Consider the following 21,054-nt stretch of genomic DNA (forward strand, 5'->3'; position numbering starts at 1 on the left):
GGAGCTGCCTCACAGAAAAAATTCTCCAAGTCCAGAGGAGACAATGCTTTCATGAACCAAAAGTTCAAAGTAACAGACACAAATAAACAAGCTTCTTTTATAGTTTGTTTTCTAACTTTGTTTTGCTTACCAAGGTTCATACACTAAATTAAATTGTATATGGCCCATGAAGACATCTAGCGGCTGAATGGCAACATTATTTACCAAAAACTACAAAGATTATGTTTTCAAATTTTACTAATTCAGCATTGGAGAAATCAGATTTATTAGTTCATTTTTATGAACTCATTCTTCATGGTATAGTAAATATTGGAGGTTTCCAAACATTCCCTTTTTCTTCATTCTGCCTTCTTCCCTTTCTCTCCCTTTATCTTCCCTTTGCATTTCCTATCCCACTGTTTGCTTATCAAGGAAAAGAAAATGAGCAAACATAAAATAATATGGAAAGGATCTTAATAGATTACTTATTAGTAATCTATCAAACTAAATTAATTCTTTATTAGTAATTAAATTGTTTTTTCTCATTTCTAAAAGTAAGCATATATATTAAACAGAGTTTGAATTCACACTGTTTATTTTGAGGATTGCTCTATTTTTGAATGTCTTTTGATAGCTAGAAACTTTAATTACAAAATAATTAGAACCAGATTTTTAGAAATTGCCTGCATTTATTTGAGTGCACAATCAAATGAAAAGTACAACTATATTTTATTTTAGTAACCACAGCTCTCTAGGAGCATTTAGTTAGGAAAATAAAATTATTACATGGGTTAGTTAATAATTTTAGCTTCCTGACAGGCTGAAAATCATGTATATGTATGCAGAGGGAATCTGGAAGCATTTCAAGATGCAAGTTTCAAATTAAATTAACTGACATGCTTTATAAGAAGACATTATAAAAATCTTGGGAAAACATATTAAAATATAGAAATAGAGGAAAATATGTAATTCAAAAAGTGCATACATTTGTTAAAATATCTACTTGTTTTTACAATGGCTAATACTTTACAACGCTTTAGAACATCATTTATTACATTAAATATGATATGAAATCAATTTTGCTATGTATTTTACCTTTCTTTCATTCATGTCATCATTTTGGCCTTCATATTCACCCTGGAGAAAGAAAATAATCTAAAAACTGATGTAAAAGCAGAAAAAACAAAGCAAAGTTTGGTTACTTGTTCCTACATTGTTAATTTTATTTTCAGGTCACAATTTGAAATCTACTTATATAGGAGTTTTCATATTAGAATCACACTTAAAAGAGATTTTCAGTGTCACAGACAGCAAATAAGAATGTGAATGGATGTCTCCTAAGTGACACCAGCAGAGGACTGGATTTTTTCATAGTGCATACATACATCATGAAGTGGGTAGGCTGCATCATAAACATTGTTTGCTATTAACGTGCCAATGCCTAAAAGAAAAAGAAAAATGCAGGTGGTAAACAGGCACGATTTAACAGAAAGCATTATTACAGATTTCATTTCATAACATTCCAGAGGGGACAGAGCTGCGTAACTGACAATATTGAGTGAGAAGAGAGCCACATAGGGTTTCTGGCTGTGGAAAACATTTTTCAGAGAAACTCACTTCCATAAAGTGCTTTTTCTTCAGTGAACAGCACAGTGCAAAGACTCTTATGATCACTTTCTCATCCTGACAGCAAAGAGCCACATGACTGAGAAGCAAAGCATTGAGAAGTCCTTCTTGAATCTTTACAAATGGCCAGAACTACAGATTCCACTAGCCAACAATTAAAAACAACCCCCACAAAACCTTCCACAGAAGTTTGTGATTATGAAATCGTAAAATGGTTCGGTTGGCAGGACCTTAAAGATCCATCAGTCCCTTCCCCCTAGGCACACCTTCCACTATCCCAGGTTGCTTAAAGCCCCATCCAGCCTGGCAATGGGCACTTCAGGGAATTTAGTTTTGCAAGAGAATTCCCAGCAGTGACTGCAGCACCTGTAGAGAGACACAAGATCCCTACTGGCTCTCAAGACCTGCAACTCTTACAGCAATTCCATCTTCAGCCCTGGAACAATTGTTCCATAAAAAGGCAACTAAAGATTAGTAGTTTCTGATTATTAGTTATACAGAAAAACATAGATCTGTAAATTTATTCCAGGCTTCTCTGCTTTCAATGCCCAGAAAAACAAGTAACTAGCTATCATGTCTTCATTAAAACAAGTAACTAGCTATCATGTCTTCATTCCATAGTCAAATTACACATTGTCCTGAAATATTTGGGAGCAACCTTCTGGCCAGAGATGCTAGACAGGCAGTACCAATAAATGTCTCCCTTGACAGAAGGACAAGTACAACTACATGCATTCATAGAATCAGGAAATTATGCTTCAATAGTGACAAGCCTGCTCCTGAAAACATTCAGTGTTTGGAAGTTTACAGTTACTCAGAGTTATGCTAGAAGAAAATAAGCCTTCCTTGTTTAATATCATAAGAGCAGAATCAGGTTCAGCCTTACACAGATGTAAAAAATCCATAATCAAATGTGTTTGGAAGTATTGTTAATTTCATAAAACAGGTCTATAAAACCAGACTGCTATAAGCACTTCCAACATCACTTTCCTGCCTCTTGTGCAAAATAAGCAATGAACTCTAATAACAAAATAAAAAAAATTAAAAAATCTTTTAAACCTCTACTGATGAGTGGTTTTAAGCTTAAGACTAGTGAGATGGGAAAGCCTTAGTGACATATGAAACAGAGGTCTTTTGGGGGAGGATCTCAGAAGATCAAAGGAGTAAGTGAGTTTAGGTCAAACATGATGCACAATCCTGTTTTGGCTACAGACCATAAAGATGGAAAGGATGGGAATGCTAAAATAGTTCTTTCATGTCAAATGAGTTCTTGAGCTGACCTAAGCTTGAAGTGCATCAGGCTGTATTTTCATGCTATAGTTAAAAAATTCCTGAGAAATTATTACTAGTCCTTTGATCTCTAATTATGTGTTTTATTCCACTATAAACCAGAACAAGCTAGTAAAGTAAAGAAAACCTTAAGAGGCAAATATCTCCATTGTCAAAGTGCTCTGTCCCTTCCTACTCTGTCCTTGAGCTTCTCTCCAGTTTTCTCTGCAGAAAATTCCGAAGTCTCCAGCAGGGTTCCCAGCACTCCAGAAAAATAAGGCAGCATTCCCCTCTATTGCCCCACTAGAGGCTTTTGAGCAGATCAAAACATAGAACACCACCAAATAAACAGTTTAAAAAGCAACAACTGCCAAAAATGTTTTAGAAATTGAGAATGCCTGACATTTTAAAAATCATATTTTAATATTTTTTTAAAGGAAACAGTGTGGCAGTCATAAATTTAAAAGTTTATACTGGAAAAAGGGAAGTGGTTTTGGTTGAAAAAGAAAAAGCATTTTTTGTGCCTTTCATTTTGTTATGCTTTTTATGTAATTAAAACAAAATCTATTTCCTCCTGTTCAAGGAAACCTAAATTAATCCATTTTCCTCTACCAGAAATGTGTGTTATTGGAGCTGCCCTGCCCAAAATCACACCAGGACTGTGCAGAATCTTGCTGCAGCATTTTATTTGCCAGGAATTACCCTTGGACACTGTGATCTGTCCATAGGTAGCCAAGTTTACAGAAAGATTTCTAGAAAATATGTCAGGGAGGACAATCACTTCTTTTCCACATGTGCCATGATCTCACAAAGGGTGAGAGAGAAGAGTACAGAAAAGAGAATATGTACACCTGTATAAATTCTGAACTTCAAGAGAATTAAATACATTCTGAACGTCAAGCTCCAAGTATTTCAGCATTATCCCAAAAGTATCTTCAAAACAGTCATATTTAGTCATATATTTCACTAGGCAGCTCAGGGAGGTAAATTTTGAAGCTGAAGCAATAAAAATAACCTGGAAAGGTGAATTATTCCATTGAAATGGCAAGAAAAATATGGTCCTGCAAGAAATAATACAACATATTGCAGTTGACATCTGAATTTTTCCAAAGCAGATCATAGAGTAATCAAATCCAATTTTATAACGATTCATTAAATGTGAGTAATGTGCCACATGCTGCACCTGTAGAAATGAAAAGTCAGCTCCCGTTACCATCCAAACCATGGACTATAAATTCTGATTATATGCCTTAGAAAAAAAAAAAAATTCAATCTCTAATTTTTTTTCATTTGGGAAGATGTGCCAGCATATTTTGTTTCCTGCTAGAAAAAACAATATTCTGTGAAATACCTACAAAATTCCTTTCAAAAGAACACTTCTAATTCTCTTTCCTTCGCCTTACCCATGCTGTTTCTGGCCTTCGTAAATGTGCGCTTCAAAATTTCCCTCACCTGCAAAAAAGAACAGTGGGATAACAAACAGATCCTTTTTAGCATGAATTTCATAATGGAATTAGCAATAAAACAAAGTTCTAAAATAGGTGGTTTCTGCAGTGTTCATTGTTCAAATATTTAAATCATTTAGCAGATTTTATGACTGGATTATCTGCCCAGTATTTGTGGGCTAAAGCCTGCTGTGTTATGTCCTTATAGAAGTATTTGAAGTAGTAGAACTATATGGCAGGAAATCTAGTTAAAGATTAGGAGTAGGGCCAAAAAGAGCTTTGAACGCTGAAGAGAAGTCAATAGCTTCCCTGCAGAGCACTTCCCACTCCTGCAGCTCCAGAAAGGAAGTCCTTATACACATATATGTCAGGAATTATAGTTCAGCAAGAATACACAAATGCATAAATTAATGAAAACAGCAAAGCTGAAACTAAAACATTCCCTGTAAATCCCATTCTAAACTCCACTAGCAAATCCCACTCAGGACAAGAAGACAAGGATATGTTATTTTTACTAACTTACTATTCGGCTGCGGGTTGCATTGTCAAAAAAGGTATCTTTGTCTTTGATGTTATACCTAAAACATTGAGGAAAAAGAAAATCAGCTCTGTTTTAAGACATGGAAGCAATACGTAAGACAACAGATAAGATTCTAATTTAGAAGTCACTCAGAAACCACAGCTAATCAAAAAAGCAGATGTTTAAAGGGAATATAGATTACACAGCACAGCATAACAGAATGTGCTATGTAAGACCCAATCATTCAGAGCTCTACCAGGCTTGCACTGATGGTGGGCATTTATATGCAAAATTATTAGCTAATGTAGAATGCCTTTTGAGGAAGAAGAACCTGTATTGTTTACAGAAGATGACCTTTTAATATTTTTCTTATAACATCTCCTCAACACAATAACATACTGAGGCTGTGTTAGTAGGTTTCAAGCAGCTCTTTTCCTGGCCACTAAACAGTCAATATTTCACTTGATTTCAAGTAACTATTCCACCACAATTTTGCCTTCCCTTAAACCTCAAAATCATCATATGTGAAATTAGCTTCCCAGTATATTCTTCTCAATCAACCATCAATTCTCCTCCATCTGACTTATATTCAGAATTAATTAAAATTGTCAGAGGGCAATAAATGAAATGGTGGGTCACTGTATTTATTACTGAATTTTATTTATCTGACATAAATACAAGGAGACACCCAGGAGGAAAAACATAGTGTTTCATGTCAAACTGGGCCCAGAAATATTATTTTGAGTGAAAGAGCTGACGTCAAGTACTCCTTATCTGCATATTATTAGCTTAGTTTTAATTGCTACAATGAATCTATCAAGATGGAAAATACTGCTGTATTTCTACTAGTTCCTGCTTTTTTCAAAAGAGGCAGTAATATCCTTAACCAAATAATCAGGAATTTGTCGGGAGAATTTCTACATTTCAAGCTAAACATGCAGAAATTTATTTGATGCACTGCTTCCAGTGCCTTATCCTACAGAAGTAAGAGGAACACTGGCAGAAAGTCTCTGCAGCTTGTATTTTTGTTAATCCACTGAAAAACTGACAATTTTGGATGTTCTCTTAGGATTTCCAGATACGCTTGATGAACTTCTGAATTTTGACTGAAATGTGGGAAAAAGAAATAACAACTCTAAGATTATACATTCCAGCTTTCTTTCACTGTCCATTGTCACTGTTGAGTAAGAGATGACACAGACTCACCAGAAGGCTGGTTTGCACAGCAGCAGCTTTAACACGAAAATTCTCTCTTTTTATAGACTGATCCAATATATTTCACCTGATTGGCTAATTAATAAAAACACCTTTCTTTGAGAAAAACAGGAAAACAGAGAGTAGGAAAACACCACCTGCAGGATGTTTATAATAACAAGCTATCATTGTTTCTCTACAACTCCCTAAAATTTTCATGTGTCCACTGTGAGAAAACTTATCCGGTTTTCCCACTCTCTGACCAGGCTGTCACATCCACAGTCCATCACATTTTAAAGTACTCACAAATATATTTTCTCTCTGGAAAATGGGTAGGACAAGGTTTTCATCTTGGTATTTTCTTGCTGTGGCACCTGGGGTTGCAGAGGTTCAGTCAATTTGCACCATATTTCATTTAATGTTTTGAGTATTCCCTTTTCTTCTGTGATTTCATACATCTGAAGAAAAAAATTGTACATTAGTATGCCCCTTCCAAAATTATACTAAAATAAAGAAAGAAAAAAAAAATTGCTGTATACGAATGTTTAAACCTGTAATTAAAAGAAGTGCCTTCTCTGAAGACATATTCCCATATGACTATATGCACCTGAATCCATATGGGTTGCAGTTCCAAAAAGTTCTTGTACCTCACCAGCTAATTCCAGAAAAAAAAATCCTTAGAGCAGAATTATTAATACAAGAAAAAAGAAAACCAGTTCTTCACCCAGAGCTCCAGGTATGTGCTCCTCTCACAGTTAAACCACCTGTCCAGAAGGATAATACTAAAATATAATAATATTAAAAAATTTACTAAAATCCAGGGGAAAAAAACTAGCTACATCTACTACCTTCCTCTCAACCACTAGGCAGGAAACCTTATAGTAGAAGGATATAGAATTAGTTAGCCAGGACTTTTCCTTTGCGAAACCTTGTTGTCTGTGCCTGAGGAATGCTTTGTCCTTCAAATACCTTTCTGCTGCACATGGTATGACTCTCTCCATAATTATTCCAAGTCCTGAGGTTGGAATATTAGGGATCTCATTTCCTGGCTCTTCCCTTGTTTAAATTGTAGTAATACCAAGTAGTTCACATTCAGCAAGTCCCAAGTCCTTTGGGAGTGGATTGAATGGGTCCTGCTAATTCCTTCAGTACTGTGGGATCAATTCACAAGGCCCCATGGACTTCTAGACATCTACTGGATACTGATGCTCCCTTAAAAATTCAGCAGCCACAAATGGAAAGCCACAAACTGTTCCCACAGCTGCAGTTCTCTGCCTCCGGATCAGGCAGTCCAAGACAATTAATATTAAAGGCTGAGGCAAAAAAAGCATTGAAGGCCCTCTTTTTTCATCATTTCTATTTGTCAGGTGACCATTTTCAACAAGGATTGCTCCAATATTTTCCTCACACCTTCTCTTATTATTAACATACTTTAAAAAATGATCTAATTGTGTGGCACAATACTGGCCAGTTTGAGCTCTAGATGAGTTTTGGCCTTTTGTGTTTTCTCCCTGAATATGCGAACCACAGCTTTGTAAACTTCCTGTGAGGCCTGGCCTTGCTGCTAGAGATGCAAAATTGCTTTTTCTTCTCAAGCTGCACGAGGAATTCCCTGTTCAATCAAGCACTCATGGAGCACTCAAAAGCAGATTCCCAGGGAGCAGTGCTGAGTAGCTCCCTGGGTGGTTTTGAGTTTACTTTCTTGAAACCTAGAGCAACACTTCTGCTGACCTTTTTTGTTCTCATTAGACTGAATATTTTAAATTCAGCCATTTTATGGTTGCCATAGCTAAGGCAGCCTCCTATTATCACATATGCCATATGTCCTTCTCTGTTTACAAGTATCCAGTCTGGGAGACCATTTTTCCTAATTGGCTCACTGAATCCTTGTATTATCTTCAAAGTATCTGCAAAGTATTATCTTCAACACCCTTCAGGAATTTCTCAGACTTGCTTGTCACAGCACTCCCAATTAATGTTTGGGAAGTGACCATTTCCCACAAGCACAAGAAGTGTCTCCTGCTTGCCTATGGAATGATTCATCAGTCCTACAGAACACTCAATGACATCTGCCTTGTTTTCCATCCCCCTAACCCTCACACAGAAGATGTCAGCTTTATAATCCCTTAACTGCAGCTATTCCCTTCCATACAGGACAACTCCTCCACCTCTCCATCTCTGCCTATCACTCCTGAACAGCCTTTACTTCCCTATCCCAGAACTCCAGTCACAGGATTCAATCCCCCAAGACTCACTAAAGCCAGAGACATCACAGCTCTGGCCACAGAGCAGCCCTCCCAGTTGTTCCTATTTTTACCCATACTCATATTTGAGTCTGGCACAGTCTCACACACCAAAATAGCTCTGTTATCATATCCAGAAGTTTATATATAGTTAAAAGGGCTCAGAGGGTATCTTTGCCCAGCATGCCTTCTATTCTGAAAGATTATTTAAAACAGAATGTTTTGGGAACAAATATTTGTAACCAATTCGTGTTTAGAGGTGGATTAATACTTTCCCCTGAAAATACCTTTTTTGAATAGTTTAGTATGATCCTTAAATAAATAAATAAAAATAGCATCACAGAAAATTCCTAAGGTGCCTTGACAGCAATATTTTGTATCTTTGAACAAAACCAGAACTTTCCTTTTGGTGGTTACTGAATGAATTTTTTTACTTTATATGGCCAAATCCCCAAAATACAAGATTTCATTTTTTTCAAAGTGGACTTCTTTTCTTTCAAAGGAAATTCCTCTTTCAACTGTTTTTAATTTCAAAAAAACACCCAAACCCTAGGATATGAATAGAGCTTTTCTGTCAAGCTTGTTTCTGGGAATGCTGCCATTTCTGCATCTAGAGATAACAGAGGATTTTTTTATTTTTGGAGATAATAGAAGATTTTTTTTCTCCCAATCAGAGGAGAGAGGAGGGATGCAGAACTGCTGTGAATGAGGAGGGTGCCATCAGAGATTATCACCTCCTGGATAGCCCTTAACCAGGTCAAAATGATGACAATATTCATCAATTAAAATAGTGTAAAATTTACTTTGGTGCATCTGCAAGAAACTTGGATGAGAAAATTCCCATAAGAGAAGAAGGAGGGAGAAATAAGTAGGCACTAAAAATGCATAAAATGAATTCATTTTGGAAGAGATCGAAGAGAGGAGGTGAATATGTAGAAAGTCTCTAGGAGTACTGTAGCTGTCTAAAACCTACTCATTTTCAAAGACTGATTGGCAATACCTTTTTTTTTTTTTTCCCTGGGATGCAAGCACATTGAGAGTATGCAAGATTGATTTGGGCATTCTTCTGATAATGACATGTTGTACCAGCATGAAACATGAACCAGAATGAAGCTTTTGGTGGGTGAAAACAAGATGAAAAACTCAAAGATCAACACAGTTGGAGAGAAAAAAAACCAGTTTTTCCTTTATTTCTAATGGCAATGCAAAGAAATAAATGTTCTTTAGTGCAGTTGATGAGTATCACTAACTAAAAGCACAAGACAGTTCCCCTGACTCTGATGGAATTGTTAACCAATGGACTAAATAATTTCAGGAACACAGATTGTGGACTTTGCTACTTGGAATTTACAAGGTTTGCCAGCAACTCTTCTGAAAACAGACAGAAAAGAAGAGTTTGCTGAAGTTTTAGAGACAACAGGCAGATCTGAATTCACGAAGTCATTGATACCACCAAAACAGATTCTCTGGGAAGAGCCTCTCTCTCTTTGGAAAAGTCTTAAGATGGTGACCAGTTTCATACTATCTTCTACACTACCCCTCACCTTTCAGAGAATTTCCTTGACAAAAATCCAGACATCTCCTGCTTTCTCAGCTTTCAAAGCCCTCCTTAACACTCATCTCTGTCATCACCCTCCTGAATGCAGTCGCTCAGCCAGCTGCCTCTGTGGCCTTTAAAAACCCTTTGGAAATCCCCTCTTAAAAATAGCTCTGAACAGTAAATCATGTGAAAAGATTTGGAAATGTGAAAAAATAAGTCTGACAGTTCGTTTTCTCTGATTTTTGAAAAAAAGGAACTCCATGGGCTTCTATATATTCAATGATGATTCTGATCCCTCAATCATAAAACATATTGATAGAAAATGGGAGATATTTACCTTTTTAGTGGGCATTTTTATTTTAAGGAGTTCTGCTTCTCGACTGAGGACTTGCCAAGGTGCGTGTATACGGACAAAACTAACTCCTTGGCTCTTGTTCTGAAACATAAAAAAAAGGGGAAAAAATGTCTTTAAATATTCTTGAATACAATGTAGTGCTAATATCTCAAGTTGTCAGCTCCAACAAAATCATTCAGCAGTAGGCAACAATCACAGAGAATAACCAACTTCTGCTACAGCAAAGTGACATATTCCTTAAAAGATGAATCTTTTATGCTCTAAAATCCATTAATCTACTGCCTGCAGTGTAGCTGTGTGTGCACCAGGATGACAGAAAGCTATAGGTCCAGATTTTGGAATTATGCAAATGAGAAACACCCAAGATACCGCTTTTTTTTGCACATTGATATTTGAGAAAGGATCTGATTTCTTTAGTGGGCTTTTGTGTCCATCTGAACCAACAAGATAAAATAAAATTCTCCTGCTCTGGGTGGACCTTGCTCTAGTTCTCATTTTCCATTCTGGCCAACTATTTTCCAGACACTTCACCAGATCAGTGGTTCCTTACAGGGAATCAGGCCCAACATTTGTTGCCCTAAATATCTGCAGTTAGAATAGCGAACCTAAAGGAAAACATAAAAATTTAACTTCTGTAAGAGATATGAGCCTCATGTTTATGTAAATTATTGGTTATGCTGGTCAGAAGCATAAAATGCCCAGAAGTGCTTTGGCACTGCCATTTTTTTGCAATCCATGCAAAAGATGTCCTGGTAACACATCGGAGCTACAGAAAAATAACCCTGAGAGCAGAAAGCAGCACCTCTGAGAAAAACATGAAAATTAAATGAAGGAAGGTTCAGACAGCATTTTCCTCAAGGCACACAAAGAAATTGTACCAGCAAATCACAGGGATAAATGCTTGCTGTGGAAATGTAGGGAAGAAAAGCTGGGAGGGAGATTAGAAAGTGAATATCAGAGAAATCAAGACAATGACCATCTCCCATACTGCACCTCCTCTTTGAGGGAATTTCCTTCACAAAAATCCAAACAGCTCCTGCCTTCTCAGATTTCAAAGCCCTCCTGAAAACTCTCCTCTGCCATCATCCTCCTGAACACAGACTGTCAGATGATATTCCTTAGAGAAAGGCATGGAAGTAGACACAAGATGACTTTCAGGAGGAATTTCTTCACTGAGAGGGTGGCTAGGCATTGGAAGGGGCTGCCCAGGGAGGTGGTGAATCCCTGGAGGTGTCCAAGGAATGACTGGATGTGGCAGTGCTCTTGGCTGGATGACAAAATGGTGACAGGTTGAAGGTTGGACTCAAAGATCTTGGGAGGTCTTTTCCAACCTCAGTGATCCTCTGATTCAAGGCTTCATTAAAGCCAAGATTAATGATCTTTGTGTGGCTGCTTCCATCTTTATGTAAACTCCAAACGTGTTTGCTGAATGTGTCCTTATGCTTCCTGACTAAAATTCAAAAATAAAAATTTAGATGGAAATCCTACGATTAGTGCAGTAACTTTGCTCTTATTTCCCCTATAGGTGCAACATGAATGATAAAAATCACTCCCTCACCTTCAGCTAACATTTCTTCAGTGGACTGATGCCATTTTAAAGAGCAGAAAGAGCTGCAGAATCTCTCTTCCATCAGTCCACTGGGGAAGTCAGCCTTAAGAGAAGGAAGGAAAAACTTACTAGGCATAAGCAGATGTTCTGGTAATCATTTGCTGAAAATATATTAATAACAGATGAGAGGTTACATTTCAGTGGGTGAAGATCAGGAGTTTCTTCTGAGCTTTTGGCTAAAATCAAGCACATGTCCCTGTCTGGGAGATTATATTCCATGTTGGCAAGACGAATGACAGTGTGATCTAATTGGTTGTTTCCACCTTGGGCTCATATGACTACACAGATTGCGAATAAAATTAGGCAAATAATTTGATTGAAGAGACCAGATGAAGAATATGACCCTTGTATATTTAAACAAAAAAAAATTGGAAAGTTGTGCTGTTCATGAAGTGATAGGAGATGATAAGGAATCCATAAGACCATTACAAATCTTTTAAAAGATTTAAAATCACCCCATGATGGGAAATTGAGGTAATTTTAATATACACTAATACAAAGTGAATAAAGTAGGGAAAACTGGACTAGGGGGCTCCTGCTGCATGGTAGTCAAAAGATGCAGAACATTGGGCTGCTGGATATTCACCTTGGGATTACTAGAACCATACTCCCATATTTTCCTAACATACAAATTAATCAAAGAATTTTAAAATAAATGTGAAACCATCAATTTAATATCATAGCTCAAGAGACAAGCCATCTAGTTCATTTTCTATGGGCTCACCAAAATAAAAACCTATAGGACTACTCCTCTGGTTAGATTCCTTTCCCCACTTTTCCAGGTTTCACCTGCAGCAGTTCCAGGTGTCTTTAAATGCCCTTTTTTCCTTATGACATCTGGCAAGGATCTGCTCAATTAACTTATTCCCAGAGGGTTTCTCGTATTGCAAATATCTCCAAAAGTTAGAACTTGCTTTTCTCCTTGCCAGAGTGGATTTATAACTGTTTACTGGAGACACCTCTTAACTGCTGTCCTCTGATTAATCACCTGAAATGACAATTGTGCACATGCTCATCACTTTGATCTAATGAAATGCTGTCAGTCTTCTATTTTGAATGCTGAGAATCACTCCTGCTGATTCACTGTAGTCTGGATGTGTCAGTAAAGCCAACATGTGGTGCTGGCAAACATTGGTTTTGTTAGACCATTCACTTGTAATTTAATACGGCCATCCTTAATCAAGTCCTTTTTCACTTGCAGCTGATGTCCCACAGGACTTTATCCTTGGGCCTGCATTGTTCCATGTCTCTATCACTGCACTCCCTGATTATATTATTTAAATTACAAAGTATTCCTAGGCAGATGACAGATTTGTTGCTTTCATGATGCCTTTTTTCCCCCTGTCAAATCTATATTCCATATTACACACTTCTTCCAATAAGTTTCAAGAGGGAAAACTTTTTATTAAATTCACTCAGAATTATTCAAGATATATTTGTATCTTGGCTGCTTCCCTGTTTTCTGAAGCTGAATTTGGTTTTCCTGTTTCAATAGGAAAGCTCAGCATTAAAGTCAAATGGAAGAAAATCTGGAAGGTCTGCTTTGCTTTTCAATCAGCACATGAAGAAAAATGTATTGGGTATTTCTTTCAGTTTATCATGATTCTTAGTAGTCTAAAGCAGGGCTTTAACAGCAGCCTATATTGCATTTTTTCTGTCTTGGACTGAAAATGTATAGGCTGATGAAAATTCAAATTTCTCCAATGGAGATTTTTCTATCTTTCCTGCCTTAACAGTAAAACAAACGAGGACCTGAATCAGCTGCAAGTCTAAGATTTATTGCAAATTTATCACCATCAAGGCCACAGCAGAAAAAAATGTATGACAAGTACAGAAGTTTTCATATAGATATATATAAAATTATTATTCTTTTTATTGAAAGCTGAACATTCTCAAACATGGCTAGACAAGCATAACTAAGCAAAACTAAATTTATTTAGGCACCTCCAATATGAGCTAAATCATACGGTACTAAAGACATCAAGTTTGTCAGTCACTATCAAGCCAAGAAAGGGCAAAACCAATGAATTGATTTTGGAAGAGCCCCGGGCTTTTTTCTTATTTTTTTTATGGTGAACACACTGTTTCTAGGAACTTTGCAAATACAGAATTCATTGCTGAATGCTACAGCTTAGTAAGTATTTCTTATCATTTCCTCATCATGAAATCACTAATCACTCCCTATTTAAGGAATACCGTTTATAAATCACTTACATATTAAATAAACAGTTATTTTTAAATACTACTCCAAAGGAAAAAAACATCTGCTATGTATCTTAACAGGAAGAAAAAGTAACACCAAAGGGTAGAAAGAAGCTGAAAATAAGTCATTAACTAATGTCTAAGGGAGTCCAGGGAACTGCCAATCTTTCTAATGATTTTTTTTAAATGTGCACAGGAAATGGAAAAGGCATAAATCATGTAAACTTATTGGGAAAAAACCCCAAATAACTGAATTTTAAATATTTTATTCTTCAGTGATTATTCAATGGACAGAAAAATACTTGGGAGCAATATTTTAATGGCTCCAGTTAATATAATGAAACAACACAGGAAAAGTGACAATGAAACAATTTGCAATGAGGAAAAGAAAAGACAGGTTCTATTAGCTCAGTAAAAGTAATCGTCTTCTCATTAATTCCATCACCAAATGGATCCATCATGTCTACAAAGGCAATTGTTCAAAATTAACATCTGCTCTCCTGATACCAACCCTGGAAATTGAGGTAAATACCAAAGTGGTGTGATACTGCAAATAAAAAGCAATTTCTTGTTATTATCCCAGAACTGTGGTCACCTTCAATTCACAAGAGCAGAGCCAAGTGCTGAGCTACTGGCCCCCAGCACGGGTAACACTCAATTGCATGACACAGCACTGCCAGATTCAGGCAGAGAGTGTAAAAGTGTCTGTGTTTTCTGCCAAATAGATTGAATCTGTTAAACAGTGTGTTTCTGTTTCCAGAGCTTTGTGTCCAAGATACAAAATCAGTCAGTGAGAGTGTGGGCCTGTTCCACTAGGAAAAGGAAGTGCAGGGCACTGGTCCAGGTGAGACAACAACACCCAGAATATCCTGACATGGACATCTCAGTCCAGAGCAACTCCCTGTTCTTGTTAGCTTATAGGAGAATCTGTATCTTATAATTGTAGCCTGTTAATTTAATTCTGCCTCTTAGTCTATGAAGACAATGGAACTTCCCTTTATCAAAATCCTTTTGTGAAGATAAATATGTTCCAGATTGAGAAATGCTCAAATAAGGCAATAAACTAATAAGACAGTATGGCTATATATAATGCATCCTATCATTTTCATATTTGCCTTCACAAAACCCTTTTACCCTTACCAAACTTTCCTCTTTCTTTTTCCATTACTTCTCCACAGTGTAGATTTACTTCAGTGCGTGGGTACACAGACGTGCTCAACACCTTAAGCAAAGCTGCAAAATGCACACATTCTGACAGTTTACTTTTCTCTTTCTTAATTTCTACCAACAGTGACGGTGTCAATATCTTGTTTGTTTTGCTCTATTACTCCCACAGTGAACACAAACAGTTGAAGAATATAATAATGTGTATAAGCATAGAACAGAACACCCAGTCATGAAAAATCTGGCCAAAACACCTAAAAATACCCAAAATAATCTCAATTTCTTAGGTAAAGCACTGTGGAATGAAACAATTGGCTTTGCTCATCCTTTGCAATGTTTCCTCATGGCATTGCAACCTCTCAAACCAAAATCTTCCCACTCATGTACAGACAGGAAATGTCTCTGAATGGAAGATGATACAGGAAGTGTAAAAACACAGGTGTGCTTCCCCAAAGAAGATGGAAATTTTTAATGGCAATGAAAAATTGAATGAAAATGAGCTGCCAGAAACTCAAGCACAAATGTAGAATAGATTGATAAATCTGCCAAATAAAACAAAATAAAAAACCCAGGGCACAGACCTGTGCATTATTGCACTGTTCAAAGCAGGATCTATATGCAGGTGACTAACAAATAGGCCAGGATTATCATTAGTTTTAAATACACATTTTGGATTAAAAATTACTGCGCTTTAATCAATATTTTCCCAATGTTTATCTCTGTCCACTAATCACTATAGCATGAAAAGTATGACTTTTAAACATAAAGCAAAAATCATCTCTAATTATTTACAATAACTTTATCAGCAAATTTTTCCTGTGTCAACAACACAAATTTCTTGCTAGGAAGGCCTGGCACAATTTCAACGCATCTTCTGAGATTGAATACCATAAAAAATAATAGTAAAATGTAAAATTAAGAGCCTCCTCACCCAAATCAAACTGCCTCACAGAGGAAGGGAGAACTGTGTCTTCTCTACCACCTCCTGTATTTCGGCAGTGTCAACTGAAAATCACGTAAGCAGCTGGCCTAGCTACATTCAGTGCCAAATTAGCTAAAAAATAAGCCAATATTCTGTGGAATACCTCATATCAAACTTTATTATCCATAATAAAATCAACAAACTTCTTGAGGCCAAAGAGTTAACATTTAAAAAGACAAAATGTAATTCTGCTTGAGGGAATGAATCTCAGTAATCTGCACAGAGATTTATGGCCTAAACAATTTTCCAGATGAAGCAGCTAGATCATGGAAGTCAATTTTTAGACCAGATAACAGGCATGTACCCAGTGGGGGGATTAATGAAACAGAGACTGACCCCTCACTCTAGCAAATTAAATTTCAAGGAAAAAAAAAGGATTTGGAGAAAAAAGAAAAAAATTCAAAATACTTAGGACGCCAATTTGAAAAATCGGAGGAAAGGTACTTGAAGATATTGCTTCATTCCTCCATAGCTGATCAACAATCATATGAAGGGTTGATTCAATTTTGTCTTGAAAGATTTTAAAGTTCAATTCATTCTTAGTAAATATACTTTAGGGGGTGTTCTGTAATTCGAAAGTGTTAACAGATGGTACAAAGGTATTCAGTTTAATAAGAAGATTCTCCTAATCAGAGTGTGGCCCTTCAAATCTCTCTCTCCAAAGATCAGTAGGAGTAAAAGGAAGATTGGCTGTATTTGCAGGGGACAGAATTGAATGGGACAGAATTAAGATGAAGATAACCAAAGTATTTGGGCTGGCTTTTTTGCTGGAAGGAAATCCAAAACCTCCCTGGACATCTACAGCCTCACTGCAAACAGGGAGAGATGGGGGAGAGTCAGGGGCAGTCCCACAGTATCATCACATGACTTATTTTGGATAAGGCAACAGGTCCAGGGGTGGAGAAATAATCAGTGAAACAAGAAGAAACTGGGTAGGAGGAGAACCTGCACTGCTGGAAAAAAATAAGAAGTCACTAAGGGGATTTTGCAGTGTTAGCAGTGTCCAACAGCAGCTTAAGTGGCCTGGAGAAAGATAAAGCAGATGAAGTTTTTCAGGGAAGCAAGGATAAGGGCAGACTCTGAAAAACTATAGAAAAGCTTTGTAAGAGCCTGAACAATGACAAAGAGCTCTCAATGTAAATCAATATAAAGCAATACCTGTGGGTTAAATCTAGATTCACATAATAGGATGCTGGGCTCTGATTTCACATATACTGGTCAGTAATGACAATTTTGCAACAGAAAATCCTTTGAAAAATAGCAGCTCAGTATTTTATAAGAGCCATGAAGTAAAGCTTACATTTTATTAGGAAAGGTACAAAGATAAGAAAAAAACTCATTCAAACATAGCAGTATCCACATCACGAACTCAGTGTGCACTGTCTGCCTCCTCACCTCCAAAAAGACAAGTTAGACCAAAAATGGGTTCAGAGGACACACAAAAGCCTTGTTATGGCATCTACACAGAATCACTGAAAAGACTGAGACCTTTTTTTCTGGAAATTTCAGGGAGTTATTGTGGAAGTCTATAAAATCCTGCATGATAAGGAGATGGGGTGTGGATGGACTGTCTGGAGTCTCTTTCAGAACAAGCACTACAGGGCCTCAGAAGAAGCCAAATTAAAAGTCAACAAAAGAACAGAAACATCAATGCAGCAAGGAAGTGCCTCTGCCTTGTGGGTGCAAAAACTGAATAGCATTTTAAGAAGAAACTGTGCCACACTTTGGGAGAGAGATCCCCAGACGGTTCCTAGGTGGGCAAACAACATCACATGGGGGAAAGCAGCTGAGCTGGACATAGCTGCGACCAGGAGAACATCAGAGCAAAAGCATCACAAAAGTTCCATTCCTGTTGTTTCCTAAACATTTTACCACTGCAGCTGTTGGAGACCCTGTACTGCACTGAGGGAATCTCTCACACCACAGGATCATTTCATGGAAGTATTGCCAATACTTGGAGAAGCAGTTCCCAGCCAGCGATGCACAAGCCTGCTCCAGATGAAATGTGGAGAAGTGGAACTGAGGAGCTCAGCTGGGTGTTTTCAGACTCTGCAGATGATTAGAAGGCAGCAAGAGCAGCAGCTGCAGCCTGGAAATCTGAGCAATTCATCAAGCAGAGATAAATAGTTACTTGAAATGTTGCAGCTGAGAGGAGCACAAAAAGTTTGGCAAATGGGCTGGGACTCAGTGTCCAAGAAATACCTCATTCATAGATGGAAACTGCAGTGTCAGAATATTTCTGTAGCTCTAGGAGATCCAGCACCCTCAGCTAATGTGGTACTAGGGCTCAAAACAGTACCTTCCCACAGGAGCATGGTAATCACTGAAATCAGCCAGTAAATGGACAATACTGGATTTTCAGGAATGTTAATTAGCCAGCACCTTCTAGTGATCTCTGCAGAATGTGCTGAATTATCAACACTTTTGAAAACCATGCCTCAATACACTCAGTTCACCAAAAATATGGTCCAGAGGGAATCACTCAGTAGATATCAGTACGATAACTATTACAAGACATATTTTTTTCATCCATCCTGGAAGTACTGCTCTCTGCATGCCCTAAACTCTGTTGGCCGAATTTAGCTCTCCATCACCATAAATTCAGAGTCACTTTGACAATACAAAAAGTAGACACCAGCCAGTCAGAATATATAAGTGCCAGTTTGCTCCTTTGTAACACTAAAAATAAAGGAGGATTATTAAAAAAATCATTTGTCAAATCATTATAAAAGAAACACTAATTTCATTTTCTATTATGATTCTAAGAATAAACTGTCAGCAAACACCAAAATACAAATGTTTGCTAAAGCTTGACACATTGTAAAGTTGTAGGTTCTCCAATACATTTCACAACAGCATGCAACAAAAACATTTTAGTGAGATTTAACTTTTGGCTTGGCATTGAAATATGACAATTTATGTGGAAAAATGAACAAATCACTTCTAGAGACACAAGGGTCAAGTGGGCTATTAACTTTCTATTAACTAAAGAGATAATTAGCAAATAGAATGCAGAATAGGAATATTAACCTGATACACTACCAAAGTGTTTTATGCCATGAGGGAAATGAATTAGCAATGGAAAAAAATGTAAGATTTGTTATTCCAATCCTGGTGGCATCAAGCAAATTGAAACTTAACAGGAAATCACTACCTGGTTTTTGTAATAAATGAGGTGCCAATACATTGGTAGCAGTAAGTACCTTCCATCTTCCACATCTTAAAATCCCTGTTATGTCTCATTAGAAGTACTCTGCATTTTGTCATTTTCATAAATATTTTTGCTTGTTTTATATCAGCTCACTCAAAATCATACATTAACACTGCTTGCACTCATGCCTTTAAAAATATATATACATTACATCACAGTGAACATTTTTGAGCATTTGTTTTGGCATGATTCTGTCATATTTTTCCTCTACTTCTACCATAATGATTTTCTGCTAAATATTAGAAGTTTACAAAAGGGAGACCAAGCAACAAAGCCACAAGCACACTATGCTAGGCTGTGACTTAATAAGAGGAAGATATGCTCAGCAACAGAACACCTACATCACAGAATCATAGAATGGCTTGGGTTGGAAGAGACCTGAAAGATCATCTTGTCCCTACCCCCTGGCATGGGCAAAGACACCTTCCACTATCCCAGGTTGCTCAGAGCCCCATCCAGCATGGCCTGGAACCCTTCCAGGGATGGGGCAGCCACAGCACTCTGGGGAACCTGTGCCACGGCCTCACCACCCTCACAAGGAAGAATTTTTTTGTAATATCCAGTCTAAACCTGCTCTTTGTCAGTGTGAAGCCATTCCCCCTTGTCCTGTCACTCCAGGCCCTTGTCAAGGATCTCCCTCTTTTCTGTGGGCTCCCTTCAGGCACTGGAAGGCCATAATGAGGTCGCCCCAAAGCCTTCTCTTAAGGGCCCTTAAGACATTTACTCTGCAATGTGGTTCCTTCTATACATATGACAGTGACTCATGAGTGCCAAAGCTTTCAAAAACCATTGGGGAAAACAAAAACTTATTTATATTACTGTCATTAAGACCTGCAGAATATAGCCATGACTTTAAAGCTCTGATGCGGTCACACACTTAAGCTCACATACTAAGAGGATACTTGGAGAGCATTCACAAACACATAGGAAGTGGTTTTTGGAGTAAAAACTCTTATGCCAAGCTTTGAGAGATTTAGGAGGGTGTTCTCCTGAGGACTTAAGAGATTCTTTGCTTGAGAAAGAACCTCAGGACACATTCTCATAACAAACTACCACAGCATTCACTGTCCTGTGGCCTGGCATCAGCTGAGAACTGCTGCCTACATGAACTGTTCAGCATGATCACATTTCAACTGACATAATTAAGTTTATAACAAAGGATATATCAGGACTGAGATCAAAAGGGAAAAGTGGGAGAAGTTTGACTTTTTATTTTCCCCCCCCCACTTGTTTTGTCAGTCATCAGTAAACAAAGATAGCTTAAGCAAAACTTGAGTCCATTTGGAGGGGGCATGACCAACTGTGCCTATCAGTATCAATTTAATGCTGATCAGAAAATGCTTTTGGTTCTTGGCATGCAGTAAGCACAGTATTCAGAGATGAGAGATTTAATCTGCAAAACTGGGAGCAAGTAAAAAAAACAAGGAAAAAAATCAGCAGATTTAAGCAGGCAAATGAAAAGAGAGGAGACTAAAGCATGAAAAATTAGATGCATATTTTAGCTCACTAAAGAAACAATACAAAAAATTGTGCCTTTGCTTTTCATAACAAATACCCATCCTGGCACTTCTATTACACAAACATTGCACTTGTGGTCAGGGATAATTTAAATAATTTGTGCACATGATAGGAAAACATTAAAAATATAATTTAAATTTAGCATTCACTATTAAAAATATTGAGTGGTGCTTTTGCCAAGAAATTCACACATCAAT

At 37.3% G+C, this 21,054-nt stretch overlaps 1 protein-coding gene across 1 annotated transcript in view; it reads right to left on the bottom strand.

Annotated features, from left to right (window-relative positions):
• Window positions 1–21,054, bottom strand: part of ANO2 (anoctamin 2) — a 148,291-nt gene that overhangs the window by 113,139 nt on the left and 14,098 nt on the right. Inside the window, exons 3-8 of the mRNA XM_064730944.1 lie at window positions 10,154–10,232; window positions 6,340–6,491; window positions 4,843–4,897; window positions 4,278–4,326; window positions 1,365–1,420; window positions 1,075–1,116 (exon numbers count right to left, since the gene is read on the bottom strand). Of these exons, the coding sequence (XP_064587014.1) occupies window positions 1,075–1,116; window positions 1,365–1,420; window positions 4,278–4,326; window positions 4,843–4,897; window positions 6,340–6,491; window positions 10,154–10,232 (433 nt within the window). The remainder of the gene's footprint in view (window positions 1–1,074; window positions 1,117–1,364; window positions 1,421–4,277; window positions 4,327–4,842; window positions 4,898–6,339; window positions 6,492–10,153; window positions 10,233–21,054) is intronic.

This window comes from Zonotrichia leucophrys, chromosome 1A, assembly GCF_028769735.1.
Source record: "Zonotrichia leucophrys gambelii isolate GWCS_2022_RI chromosome 1A, RI_Zleu_2.0, whole genome shotgun sequence".
Classification (NCBI taxonomy): domain Eukaryota; kingdom Metazoa; phylum Chordata; class Aves; order Passeriformes; family Passerellidae; genus Zonotrichia; species Zonotrichia leucophrys.